Source organism: Galeopterus variegatus, unplaced genomic scaffold, assembly GCF_000696425.1.
Source record: "Galeopterus variegatus unplaced genomic scaffold, G_variegatus-3.0.2 Scaffold2285, whole genome shotgun sequence".
NCBI classification, from domain to species: domain Eukaryota; kingdom Metazoa; phylum Chordata; class Mammalia; order Dermoptera; family Cynocephalidae; genus Galeopterus; species Galeopterus variegatus.
In genome coordinates this window covers 37,930-52,858 of record NW_007728396.1, presented here as the reverse complement: position 1 = coordinate 52,858, position 14,929 = coordinate 37,930, and the positions used below count along the sequence as shown (strand labels likewise).

At 39.5% G+C, this 14,929-nt stretch overlaps 1 protein-coding gene across 1 annotated transcript; it reads right to left on the bottom strand.

Annotated features, from left to right (window-relative positions):
- Nucleotides 1–402: 402 nt before the first annotated feature.
- SIAH1 (siah E3 ubiquitin protein ligase 1) lies at nt 403–5,951 on the bottom strand. Its single transcript, XM_008581158.1, has 2 exons — nt 5,438–5,951; nt 403–2,339 (listed from the first exon to the last, which is right to left on the bottom strand). Exons 1-2 carry the CDS (start codon nt 5,526–5,528, stop codon nt 1,489–1,491), a joined length of 942 nt encoding a protein of 313 aa, XP_008579380.1. The 5' UTR covers nt 5,529–5,951; the 3' UTR covers nt 403–1,488.
- Nucleotides 5,952–14,929: the final 8,978 nt, after the last annotated feature.

Here is a 14,929-nt window from a genome sequence, read left to right as displayed (position 1 = left end):
CAATCATAATTTTAACCCCATTTTACACATTAGGAGACTCGGGCCCAAGGTCACACAGCTGATAAGTGGGGTGGAGCCAAGACTGGCACCTACTGAAAGTCTGGCTGCAGAGCCAAGGCTCTCAACCACTAGGCTATGAAATACTAAATTAACTCATTTTTATTGTGGGTTTTTTTTTTCCTTAAAGGGGGGAAAAAGTGGTCAGTATTTGTTCATTCCCCTAACAGAGAGTTGTGAGAATCAAAATATTGGCAAAAGGGAGGAAAAAAATAAGACTCTATGGTCCAGAGGCCATATACTGTCTTGCTACACTTTAGAATAACTCTACCACACCTTAGAATGACAGCACACTGACTTCTGTTTATATAGTTAAAGTACAGAATGGAACAGGGCCGGCCCTGATTTTTTAATTTGCCAGATATTCTTTTAATGATAATTATAAAAGACCAAAAACATTTTTTTGCAAACTGCTGTTTTTAAACAAATGATCTGCTTTTAATTACAAATACTGTGTATAACGATGCCTTATTTTGCAAAACCAATAAATACAAGAACAAATTTTAAATATGTGGTTTGTCCAAAGTATTTGGAGGAAAAAAAGCCTGATTTTCTTCAATATTTATGAAAAATGAGAATTTATTCCCTAACCTTTCAGAAAGTAAGTCTGAAGGTATAACTCAAATGAAGAGAAACAATAAAGAGAGCAAGAGAGAGACCATCTTATAGCTGCTTTAAAATAGCTTTTGATAATTTTTCTGATGTCACCTTTCCTTTCTGGAACTCATATCTTCACAAAATAGCTGAATTTAAAAATATTTCTGATGAACTGATTAATGGGGGAAAAGAAAATATGTATTGAACACATAAACTTTACCATAAACAATTATGCTTATCAAAAAGATACTAACTTTAAAATGGTACAAAAAAAGTGAGGAAAAACCTGAATTACAGAAAAGAAAGTCAAATTTATTTAATGAAAAACTAGAATTAATAAAAATTAGCAAATACACACACACACACACACACACACACAGCAGCACTATGTACTGACTCACAAAGGGAAAGAAAAGCAGTGGTCCAAGACCACTCAAGATGGCTTGTCAGTTAAAGGGAAGAAAAACCACACACACACGCACGCGTGCCAAAACAAAACAATATTTTCAACGATACAATCAATCTACAACACAAAATTCAGAATTATTTTACAATGCTTCCTTTCTTAATACAAAAGATGCCCATCTTGGGTGTATATATATATATATATATTTTTTTCAGTGGTTTACTGTTGACTTATTTTTAAATATATTAGTGTGTTACTACATGCAACTGTTTCCTGTATTGTTTAACAGCCTTTCTTTTTATTTACCTTCATGTGTCTAGCTTCCATCTACCAAAAGAGTTTCAGGTTGACAGGCAGATGGGTGCCTTATTCTCTGTGAAACTGAATGCAAGTTTTAAACACTGGCCAGAAAATGTTTAATTGCCATTTCAACACATGGAAATAGTTACATTGATGCCTAAATTGCCATTTTCTGCAAAAAGCTGTGCAATGCTGGTGTCAAAGACTAGGCAGTCACTATTCATAATGGCTGTTGCAATTCCCTCATGAATAGATCGAGGAGTCGCTTCCCAAGTCAATCGCCGCCTATGACCATTTAGCTCAAGTCGATAAGCAAAATTTTCTGCTTGCTTGCGTGTTCCTATCAGCTGTACAATTGCGAAGAACTGCTGGTGACCATCATATTTTTCCTGTTTTTCCAAGACTAACATAAAGTGAAAGCCAAAACAGGACTGCATCATCACCCAGTCAACAGCACCAGGAAGATTAATGTCTGTAGCGAGAAAAACTATATCCTCTCCCTGTAGGGTTGTAATGGATTTATGCTGATGCATCAGGTGGGGCATTACAGCATCCAAAGAGCCTTGCCACTTACAGGAAGCACCAGGGCACGGACAGGAATAAGGCCTAAACTCACAGAGCTCTTCATGGTCTGCTTTTTCTGTGTGTGGTAGAGTTATTTCACATCCAGAAGAGGCATATTTACAAGGGAAAAGTACTGAGTTGGCCACTTTCTCCATAGCCAAGTTGCGAATGGATCCCAATGGGCCCCGGCAAGTTGGACAACATGTGAGCTTTGGGCGACAGTTGCTACAAACAAGATGGCCACTCTGACACTGAAGAATGGGTGGAAGCACATAGTCAAAGCAGACCGGACACTCAAAGAGACTTGCCAAATCATTGTTGGATGCAGTTGTGCCCGTCAGGGCAGGCACCCTCTGGGATGGTGGACACTTTGAGGTACCAGTAGGTAATGCTGTAGCAGTCTGACGGCTCATTTCTGTAATAAAAGATAAATAAATAAATAAAGAGGTGAGAGAAAAACAATTACAACTATAATTTATTTTATAAATGTTTACATGCCAGAAATACTTTAAGTTTGATGCAAAATTTACAGTGAGCAAAAGAATAAAGGAAATAGGGTTAAAAACAAAACATACACAAAAATGAAACATAAATTACATTAAATGTCCATTTTGATTATTAGAGGTTGTACACTGGATATGCCCTCTTTTCAAAATGTTCCAGAATATTTAGTGTTCCTTTTTTTTTTAAAAGAAGTGCTAAAAATCATTTTGGATGAACTACATGGAACAAGAAATATTAAAATAAAAACAGAACTATAAATAACTAAGTGATGCTGTGTAAGCTTAAGTTTAATCGAATCAGTTTTGATTGGACTTTCTCCTGCCTCTCTTATTCCCTTACTCCATCTACTTCTTTCTGATTGAGTCAGCAGCTGATAGCTACAGGGAGTTACAGGTAAGCACCCTTTATACAGCCGGCCCTGTGAATCCACAAATCCGCAGATCAAAAACATTCAAAAAACCAAAAAACAGTAACAGTAGAACCACTATTTACAAAGTGTTTACACTGTATTAGATATAAGCAATCTAGAGATGACTTAAATTATACAAGAGCATATGTGTAGGTTATATGTAAATAGCATATCATTTTATATCAGGGACTTGAGCATCTCTGGATTTTGGTATCTGCAGGGGGTTCTGGAGCCAATCCCCCATGGATACCAAGGAAAGACTATAGCTCAAATTCCAAAGAATCAGACTACTGACTTTAAATTTAAGTAATTCTTCCTAATGGTGGACAGTATCTGCTCTATAGGTATATTTTGGGGGTAAGGGGGACACAAGAGGAAGAGTCTGCTGCCGTCTCATTATACATCTTTTTCTAGTATGTCTTGCCACAAAAAGTTATCATCAGTTAGGTATTAATCCTGTTCCCTACTAATCAATGCCCACTTCAAAAGTGAGGAGACAAAGGAGAAAAATGGAGGGCCAGCCTCAAGTTTTTTGTCTGGTATTTAAAGAAAGTACATCATTTTACTCTACTTCCATTCCACAATATAAATGAGATATAACGTACAAAGGGGAAGGAGAGTCAGAAAAAGAAGGTAAAAAAGAGAAGAATGAAGATAAAAAGCACCACAAAGACACACATGTCATTGAGGATGGGAGATGGAGTCAAGAGGTAGAGAGAACTGCTTGCACAATGGGATTCACTAGTGTTGCTAAAACATTCATCAGCAAACAATAAACATTATTTAACAGATAAATGTCTTATGGAAGAAATGATCAACAATGTAACTAGTCAGGCTGAATTAAAAATAAACCGTGGCTCACTGGGGAGAGTGTGGTGCTGATAGCGCCGGGTTCGGATCCTATATATGGATGGCTGGTATAAATGTCTTATGGAAGAAATGATCAACAATGTAACTAGTCAGGCTGAATTAAAAATAAACCATGGCTCACTGGGGAGAGTGTGGTGCTGATAGCGCCGGGTTCGGATCCTATATATGGATGGCTGGTGTGCTCACTGGCTCAGCGTGGTGGGGACACCACCAAGCCAAGGGTTACGATCCCCTTACCGGTCAAAAATTAAATAAGTAAATAAAATAAAACGAGCACCTTTTCCCAGGAATCTACCTTTGCTGGGATATGGCAGGCCACTGTCTGTCTTGAGAGTGACAAAAAAATGAACCTGCTGATGTTCTAAGAGTGCACTCCTAGTAAATACTAAGCCATATTTCTATAAATTCTAATGTTTTCCCCTCAATTATAATCATTATTCTTTTACAAAGAATTTAACTTATAGGGCCGGACCAGTGGCGCACTGCTACAGTGCGCCGCTTGGGAGTGTGGCGGCGCTCCCGCCGAGGGTTCGGATCCCACATACAGACCGGCTGCTCACTGGCTGAGTGAGGTGCAGGCGCAACACTGAGGGTTGCGATCCCGTTGCCGGTCACGGTCCGGTACGGGCGCAACACTGAGGGTTGCGATCCATTGCCGGTCACGAAAAAAGGAAAAAAAAAAAAAAAGAATTTAACTTATAAGAAACAAGTTGTTTACCAACGTTACCAAGTAAATGCAATCTGGGTTCTACATTAAAGTGGTTACAAACAGACACCTTAAATGGGGGCTGAGGGTACCAAAAAGAAATCAATTCCACTGTCACTAAAGGAAGTTCAAGGGCAAACAAAAGTATAACAGAATTCCATTATAATGTGGTTCATCATCATACGGACTTAGAAGAACATGAATCAACTCTCATCATCTGAAATCCTGTATAATCCAGGTGTTCTGTCCCCAAACAAAAAGACTGTAAAGGAGTTCTGTAATCTAGTTTCCCTCTGAGTAGATTCTTTGTGAATATGATGACCAATTTTACGGACTCAGCATTGCTCAAACACCCTGTCTATGCTATATGCCTATGTCATGGTCCATTTTATGCTGCTCACTTAAGTAAGCAACATAATAATCGAAAAGTGTTTCCTTGGGTACAAAACAGTCTAAGCCACCAATGCCTTCCCAAATTACTAAAGCAAAACAGCTAATCACAAAGGGCAGTAAACTCAGTTTGTATTTCACTTTGTATTTAACATGGCTACTAAGCAAGAAAACACTGTTGTTAAATTTCTTGACCTAGCAAAACAGTTAGACATTTATCATCAATAGTTTAGGCTCACAGTATATCTTTATTATTTTGCACATTGTAGAAAGTACAGTTTAATTCCTTTTAAAAGTGCAAAAAACAAGTGAAATGTGGCCGGTATTTCTTGTGAGCGGAGGTACTATAGAACAGCAACCGCTAAAACCTCCCAAAGATCCCTCTCGAAACAGAAAAGGATGCCCAACCATACAGCAGCCCTGCAGTAGAAACCAAGAATGACCCTGCAAAAGTCAGGACGTAAGCTAAAGTTCGACTTAAACAGAGGAAAGTACAGCAGCTCAAATGAAACATCACTATGAACCTCGGAAAGAGCTAAATTATATGCTACAGCCATTCCCCTAAACCCATCAGATTACACTGATTTACAGCTTTCCAGTTTGTTTCAGAAACCCAGTCTCTTAATGTCAATACCTTTTCTCTTCCTTGTCCTAGCCGCTGGTAAACATGTAAGCAAGACTCCCCTCCAGGAGTACAGAAAAGGTACGGTAGGCTTTCCCGTCATGAGAAGTCAGGCAGCGCATTGCGTTTCCCCAAGAAGCAAAGACAATCTGTAGCAGAGGCCCTTCCTGGACACCTTCCGCTGCTATGCACAAAAGACCCAAATTCCTGTCTGAAGTCAGGCTCCAAACATCCATTCACTCCTCAGAAGCACCGGCTACAGAGGCGGAGAAATGGAGCCTTTCCGTCCCCCCAGGAGGCGACCACACCTCCCTATGAGCTCAAATTCGCCTGCGTCTCCAAAAACGAGAGCCATTGCTGAGCTGTCCTCCGCTGTGCCTTAAGCCTTCGTCTTTCTCATAAGTTTGTCTTCCCCAGATTCACTGGCTAGGCTCCCTCCAATCTGGGGTGAAGGCCGGGGCTGCACGATACGAGGTGGTGGCTAGAGAAGGAGGTGCGCTCTCTCAGCCGGCTCTGGAGCTACCGCAGGGGTCTCTCTGCCAGGAGTGCCATTTGGAGCCCAGGGCTGGGGCCGAAGCTGGGGACGCGGCTGGGAAAGCCTGCTCTAGCCGACAGCTCCAGGGCGGGCCCAGGACTAGCCGCGCCCAAGGCGGCGGCTGCCCGGCTCCCTCAAACAGGGGCTGGGCAGCACAGGGCGGGGCTACGCCAGCCAGCCCCGCCCCCCAGCCCAGGGCGGCTCCAGGGCTCCCTGCAGGCCTGGGCAGCTCTGAACCGGCGCCGCCCTGTCGTCGACCCCACCCCCCACCCCCCCACTCCCGCGACAACATGCCCTCCTCAGCATTTCCACAAGTTTAAATTTAGGTTGAACCATTCCGTTTCTGTAGGCTGAAACGGTCGAATATCGGTAGTTTCTCATGTTTTCATGGGAAATGTGTAGCCAGACAGGCGCTCTTCTCTGCAGTTATTATACTCTCCAGGATAATCATGTGAACGAACTCTTACGTTTTTTCAGAGTGAAAGCGTTCTCCACCATTCATTCAATAACTGTTTATCAGGAATCAACTACCACATCAATTCTAACTTATGTCTCCATTTCTACTCCTGTTGGTACCATATTTTAAACTCCCCCTTCCCCCTACGAATAGACTTTGGAGTGAGAGTACTAAACACACTTAGGCCTCATAAAACTCATACTTCAACCTCCAAATTTAGATTATATTCTCTTCTCACTCTGGGAAAGCTATCTTAAATGGTCTCATTAGACGTAGAGTAGCTTATTTTGTTTTTAAACAAGCATTACCCTTGCCCCAATAAAGTCCTGGGCCTCAGAATTCCATTGCATCAGCCACTGCATTCACAGGTTTAACCTGTCATTACATCATGCTTAGGGTAGCCTTTAAACGCAGCAAGAGCTGTTAGTGAACCCAAAGCAATGAATTGTACATTACCAATTTTCAGCACCAAATTTTAACTCTAATCACTTCCCCATTTTATTAATGGTGTGTTCAATCACCTCAACTTCATTTTAATACTAGGCTACCCAAAACATCATTAGAAACAGAAATATAATTGAAAATAGATACAGCCTGCCCCACAGACAAATATACATTTCTACTGCCTATATTTTTATTTTCTAATACATACATATTCATTCTAAACAGGACTTAGGTTTCCAGAGTAGGACTCTTCAAATTTTTTAAGCAGAGAAACTCTTCCAAACAGAACCAAGAGAACTGAGAAGCACAGAACAAGGTAAGAATAATTATCCTCAAGCAAAGATAGTTCACTGTTTGCCAAACTCCCAAAAGTCTGCACAGAGCCTTACAGAACAGTCTGTAAACCATTAATCAATGGACAAACCCCTCAACTTAACAACTGAGTCAGGACAGTAAAAGTGGAAGCGTTTGGGAGTCATCTACACTTGGATTCAAATCCTGCCTCCACCACTTGGTTCAGCTGTAAAACCAGAATATTTCCAGCCTTGAATAGGTTTTGTCTGGATGAAGTGGGATGGGTAATTTATGTATATCATAGGTGGCATATATTCCAGAATATTTAAGTATTTACTTGATAGGATCCCCTTACTGGCCAACCACCAAAAAACAAAAAAAACAAAACGTTTTCACCAGACACCTGACTCAGCTGCCTGATATGTCATCAACTAGTTAGAGACCTAGACCTTGCTGGTTCCAGATAAATGCTCTAAAAGATGCCTTAAGCTTGTAAAGATGATCAAACATGTCTGCCAAAGATCAAGCACCATTTAACAAATTATTAGCACAATAAACTTTAATTTTTGACTAGGTAAAATATTTATTTACACTGGTTTTATAAAGAGCTGAAAATTTCACAAAAACTACATTTCACTAAGACAAACCCATGGAATCCAAAATTAGCGAAAATCCAAAATTTAGCAAGAGTGCACTGTTACCTACACTTTCTTTCTTTTTTTTTTTTTAAAGATGACCGGTAAGGGGATCTCAACCCTTGGCTTGGTGTTGTCAGCACCACGCTCACTGAGTGAGCTAACCGGCCATCCCTATATGGGATCCGAACCCGGAGCCTTGGTGTTATCAGCACCGCACTCTCCCGAGTGAGCCATGGGCCGGCCCTTACCTACACTTTCTAAAGCCTACAACTCAAGCCAGTTTGGTATAAAATATAAATAGATGTTTTTTGGTTTTGATCTTTTTCTTATTCATTTTTGTGGCTGGCCACAGGGAACAAACCCTGGACCTTGGTGTTATCAGCACCAAGTTCTAACCAACTGCGTTAACCAGCCAAAGTAGATGTTAATCTAAATCAAAACATTTTAGAGTCAGCCTTTAATGCTGTCTTAGAAATTTCAGAGCATTTAACCATTGCTTTGCCACACTAACATACTTAACAACAGAAGGAAGCAGATGGACTTAAATTTTATTCTCAATTGCACGTGACAACCTTCATTTCTATTTATAAATACTTACAAAATAAAACTTTCAAGCAGAGAATGTAGTTGGATATGGAAAAAGGATCATAATATATTGTAAAACAAGTTACAAACAGAACATACATGGGAAATTGGTTTGAGAAATAAGGAAGATTATACATGGAAAAACGACCAATGAATTAGTTATTTATGTTAGCATACTGATGATTTTTATCTATATTTCCTGCAAAAGGGACAATAAAAGAACTGCTTTATACAAATTAGGCTGACTGAGAACTGTGAAAACCAAAAGGAGAAAAAAGTAAAACATATGCACTGCGTTTTTTTTTTTTTTTTTTCCTTTTTGTCTTTTTTCGTGACTGGTAAGGGGATCACAACCCTCAATGTTGCGCCCGTACCGCAACCGGCAACGGGATCACAACCCTCAGTGTCGCGCCCGTACCGCGACCAGCAACGGAATCGCAACCCTCGGTGTCGCACCCACACCGTGCTCAACCAGTGAGCGGACAGGTCTCTATATAGGATCGGAACCCTCCCAAGCACCGCACTCTACCGAGTGTGCCACCGGGCCAGCCCACTGCGTTCTTAATTTAGTAAAAGAGACAGGATGGAAATATTGCTACCCCTCCTTTACTTATACAAAAATAGTTCTTGGAAACTACATAATATTTATTATAAAATAATATTACAGGTATCACACTAAAAAGTTGCTCTTTGCATTAGGAATCTGGTTAAATAAAACTCTTCTATTCAAAATATTTAGGGCTTTTCTCCTTCCCAGAATGCCTTTTTGTGAAAAAGGCACTATCTACATTTATTTGACATTGTGATAGGTATTATGTAGAAAATGCTTAAGGTACAATGTTAAACATTGCCTCTACTGTAAAGATTTACTTGCTTCTCACACATGAACAAAATTAAGGCAAGTCTCCTGAAAAATTCAACAGCTTAAAATGCCAAAAGTTAAAAATCAAATGTTGTTATAAAACAATAATGCAGAAAACAGAACTTATTTTAGTTTCCAGAACTGTAGCAAAGAGATGAGGAACTTTTAAAAATCATGTTTTTCTTAAAAGCTCCATTTTTCCTGAAGATAATTCTGAAAGTTTTGTAGGTATAGAAAAAAAGTTACAGGTCTAGTAAGATTGATGATCTGAAGTGAAGAAAGCCCAGGAAAAGGACCTGATAGAGAATTGCTATAAAAATAGAAGTCTGACCAAAGGTTATGACACAGTAAATAGAAAGGAAATATAAATCCTAACTCAAATGTATAAAGCAAAGTATATCTGCTTTTTTACTTGCTAAAATCACTATATTTTGAGGCTTCCATCCAGGTAAAAAATAGCATATTCTGAATCAGAACCTATCTAGCACTATGGTAGATACTGAAATCAATGATCGCAAAGTAGGAATGAGATGCCTGAAAGGAGCCATCATAAAAGCAATTGATGTACATGAACTAGGATTAGCGATTAGGATGCTATTGGGAGTCACAGAGATGAGCTTGCCTAAAATAAAAATAAGAGAGATCCCAACACTTAAAGATTTAAGGGTTCATTAAAAGAAGAGGTAGTAGCCTCTAGACTGCAATAGTTCTCAAACTTTATTGTGCTTACTGATCATCTAGGGATTCTGTGAAAAATGCAGATTCTGATTTTGTAGGTCTGAAGCTAGGCCAACAAAATTCTGCATTTTTAATAAGCTCCCATTTGTGGCCAATGCTGCTGGTTCACCCAGAAGCCCACAGTGAGTAAACAAGGCCTGAAGAACTGAGAAAGAGAACAAGATAAGAGAAAATCAGAAGAGGGTAGCTTCTTAGAAGCCAAGGGAAGATGAGGACTTAGATAGATGCAGTTCTCCCTTGGCATCCTGAGGGGACTGGTTCCAGGACCCACTCAGATATCAACATTCACAAATGTTCAAATCCCTTATATAAAATGCATAGTACAGATGTGTTCCGCAACTGCAGGTACACAGGGATGCCCGTATGGAAAAATTCACATAAACATCAAAATTAGAATTATGCTTTATCATGTTCTTCAGAGAACATACATTATTCCTGTAGTTAGAAAATCCTATAGGAAAGAAAAAAGGCAACAAGCATACATGTCTAACCACGCAAGAACTCAAAGAATACAGTGCCCATGAACCCTTCATAAGAAAACTGCTTGATGACGAAATCAAACTAATCAAGTGATGAATCAAAGTAAGTCATCTAGAAATGGTGATCATGTTATAAAAGGATTAAATTTTGTGACCCAATTTAAATACAGAACAAATACTAAACTATGGGCACCATAATTACAAATTAGAATGTAAATATTATGAATCTTGGCAAGTGATATATATTTGGTCTTCATCCCCTTTCCTGACACACAGCTCCCCAAACCCTTGGAATCTCCAAAGTGATATTTTTGTATGCTAATGATTGACTGATTGAGGGCTCCTGAATAGTCTCAGGATGGGGGCTAGTTACCAGGGGAACCAACCTTGTCATTAAAGGGACTTTCAGTCCGTCCCCCCACACACACACCTCCAGGGAGAGGAGAGGGGCTGAAGGTTGAGTTGATTTCCAAAGGCCAATGATTTAATCAATCATGCTTACATAATAAAGGTTCTACAAACACCTCGGGGGAAAAGTTTAACAACTAGAATAAGAACAATTATGGCTTGGTTTATTATTTTTGTGATTGAGGAAACAATTTTATATCTTTATTTCCTCTGCAAAAAGGAAGAGTGTCCCTGTAGGGGGGGGGGGGGGGGGGGGGGGGGGGGGGGTTCAGCGATCTTCCAGGCTACTGAATGAATATGTGGAGGTGATTGGAGGGTATCAAACCTGGAGAGAGTATGAAAGCTCTGTACCTCTTCCACATACCTTACCCTATTCATCTCTTCCATCTGGCTGTTCATCTGCATCCTTTTTAAGATCCTTTATAATGAATGGGTAAACTTAAGTAAAGTGTGTTCTTGAGTTCTTTGAGCCGTCCTAACAAATTAATGAACCTGAGGAGAGGGTCCTGGAAACCTATTTATAGCCAGTTGGTCAGAAGTACAGATTACACCTCCTGAAACTTGCAATTGGCATTCTGAAGGGGGAGGAGGGGGCAGTCTTGTGGGACTGAGCCCTTAACCTGTGGAATCTAACTCCAGAGAGATAGTATCAGAATTGAGTTACAGGATACCCAATTGGTGTCTGCTGGAGGACTGCTTGGTGTGGGGGAAAACCTCTACACGTACGGTGTCAGAAGTGTTGTGCTGAGAGTAAGGTAGGAGAAAACAGTTTTTTCCTTCCAGACACAGCAAGGTGCAAATAACTACATAAATAACAAAAAAATCATATGGTAAGGAAGTAGTAAAAGTAATGGCAGTTTCCTGGATTGGCAATATGGAGGTGACCGGAAGCCTCTGTAAAAGCAACCTTGTAGATATGGCTAGGGTGGAAGTCACACTAATGAAGGCCGAAGGGAATGCTGTGTGGTGCTATCATTTGAGAAGTATGACTGTGAAGAGAAGAATCAAGTGGTGGCTGGAAGGCCCAGAGAAGTTTTTTGCTTCTTTTTAAAAATTTTTTAAATGGGAGAGAGCAGAATATACTGAATGCTGATAGACTCCAGAAAACAGGGAAAGATGAAAAGTACTCAAGAAATGGAGCAATGTGATACAGTTCTTGATAAGGTGAGGGAGAGTTTTAAAACTCAGACAAAGGGACTAGACTTTGTTAGAAGAGATAATTCCTCCATTTTAAGAACACAGAAGACAAGATGTCTAGCTCAAGCTGTGGCAGTTTTTAAGGAAGATTCTATCAGAGAGTTTAACACTTTCTCTGTAGAGAAGGTATAATCATCCTTTGGGGAGGGGAGAGGATAAGGAGAGGAAGATGTCATAGGTTTGAAGGGATCCCCCTTCTAAACACCAAACTATAGTAGAGTATTTTTTATGAATTAGTTGGGTCATGTCAATAGGGCACTGAGAACAAGTCAAATACATAATATACATCACCATCTTGAATCCCTCCCACCTTTCTTAAGACAAAGGAGAAATAATTTGCCACTATGTTCTCCAAACTTCAGTATCAGTATTCCAAAACCTACTAGATTAAAATGACTAAATTTAACAGGCAACACCAAGTGCCTCCAAGCAAGTGGAGCCCTGGTACTCTCGTATTTTGCTGGTAGGAATGCAAATAGTATAACATTTTCATCACTGCAGAAAGTTCTACTGGACAGTACTGTTCTATATCCTAATTCTATTTTACTGGCTCTTATCCTTATGTTTTTATTATACATTGAATCTACAACTTTTTATCAACATCAAGAATTAAAGTATTAACATCCACAAAACAATGCAATTCCTTTAAATATGCCAATAGTAAAGCTTTCCTTTTCCCACCTGACAGTATAAAGATCGTACTCAACTTCTTAACTCTGTCAAAATAGTCATTTAAACCTAACTACAACTGTTCTGGTTTCATTTCTTACAACTATATCACAAGACACATACCAGATCCCCTCCACACACACACCTTGAATCCTTAATTATGATTCATTTTTTGGTACAACCACGGTACCTCAAGAAAGTTTTCAGAAAGGGTATGTAAGTGAATAACTCTCCATCTTAGCAGTCTGAAACTCATGTGTAAGTTGTACAAGTTTAGAATTCTAGTCACAACCTTTTCCCCTAAGAACTATGTAAACTCTTATGTCTTCTGATGCTTAGTGATATAGATGAAAAGTCTAATGCCATATTTATTCTTATTCCTTTGCAGGTAATTCCCCCCAAGCCACCCACCCCCAGCCTTCAGATGCTTGTAGGACTCTCTTCGTTATCTTTGGAAGAATTTTTTACCAGACGATACAGGTATACACCTTCTTGCCAAACACCACATGAGTGTTTTCAGTCCAAAGGCTCAAGTCTCTTACCTCAGTGGACTTTTAATTGTTCTTTGATTCTTTTCCATCTATTCAGTTCATTTCTTCACATAATTCTGTTACTGACTCTCTTGGATTCATCTTCCAGTCACTTTTTTTTTTCTCATAATTTCAATCTTTGTTTTGCTTTGCATTCCAAGAGAAATTCAAATTCTGATCCATGAATGTGGTTTTGCTAAAATTACTTTTTTTTTTTTTTTTTAAAGGTGACCGGTAAGGGGATCTCAACCTTGGCTTGGTGTTGTCAGCACCACGCTCAGCCAGTGAGCAAACCGGCCATCCCTATATAGGATCCGAACCCGCGGCCTTGGTGTTATCAGCACCGCACTCTACCGAGTGAGCCACGGGCCGGCCCTAAAATTACTTTTTTGATATGCTAAGGTATTTTTCAAAATATATAGATACCCTCAATCTCCAACAAGGGAACAGAGACTTTAATGGCAGGAATGGCTGCTTCTCTTTCCTTTCCCTTAAGTTGGATGGCACATAAATTCTGATTGCATTGCCCTTCTACCTCCTTAACCCTTCTGTGTAAGTTTTCACGTCTCTCAATGGAACATGATTATTGGTTGCTGGTTTTGTTCTTGCTGCTACAATCTCAATAGTTCCAGGCTCAACAAGCTAAAAATACTGAGGCAAAGCAGAGACATTACTCCATTTTCATTAATAAACAGCCTCCCCAAACATTTAGTAAGCACCTAGTATGTGCCAGGTATTATCCTCAATTGTTGACATATGCTCTCATTTAGCCTACTCAATGACCCTCCAAGTTAGGCATTTATCCCTCACCTTACAAACAGGAAAACATTTCAAAGACAAAGTACATATTTCAGACCACAGAAATAATAAGATATAGACAGTTGGAGCTATCTGATCACAGAAGACTTAGAAGGGGTAGGGATGGCAAAAGGCATCTTAGGCAAAGCAAACAAACATAGGAAATTTTGAACTTGGAAGAGATTTTAGCCAACCTTCTCATTTTCAGAAGAAAAAAGATGATACACAGAGAAGTAACTTGTTAGATGTCATTTAACTTAGATCAACGTTCTTTTTATCAGCATTAGGCAACACTAACCTAGGCTTTATGTTATCATTTCCTAGATTCTTTTAAAGCACATACACTTTGGATATTCTAATTCAACCTAAAAAATCAATCTCTTCTGAATTTAAGTCTAATAAGAAGATTCAAAATAAACAAAAATGAAAAATGTAAATTAAACTATCTTTTGCTTTTCCCTCTCCCTAATATAGCCAGGGGAGATCAAAAAAGGAGGGAGATTGGGGCCAGCCCGTGGCTCACTCGGGAGAGTGCGGTGCTGATAACACCAAGGCCACGGGTTCGGATCCCATATAGGGATGGCCGGTTCGCTCACTGGGTGAGCGTGGTGCTGACAACACCAAGTCAAGGGTTAAGATCCCCTTACCGGTCATATTTTTTTTTTTTTAAAAAAAAAAAAGGAGGGAGATGATACCTAGTTAAGTCCTAAACAAGAGTTAATGTAAGTCAACTCTTTAGCGAGCCCTCTCATGATCATAAACTTTACCCAAAGACCAGACTACCCTTCTTATTGTCTTCATATCACCTCCTACTATTTTAAATTCTCTTGACTATTTATATATTTATTTATTTTAACTGTTTTCTTCCTT

What these genes read in the sequence shown, in the direction of transcription:
- SIAH1 (XM_008581158.1), bottom strand. Translation starts at nt 5,528, where the DNA reads ATGACGGGAAAGCCTACCGTACCTTTTCTGTACTCCTGGAGGGGAGTC. An exon ending in TAGGACAAGGAAGAGAAAAG is followed by an intron (nt 2,340 to 5,437) that starts GTATTGACATTA and finishes CTTTTATTACAG; the next exon opens with AAATGAGCCGTCAGACTGCT.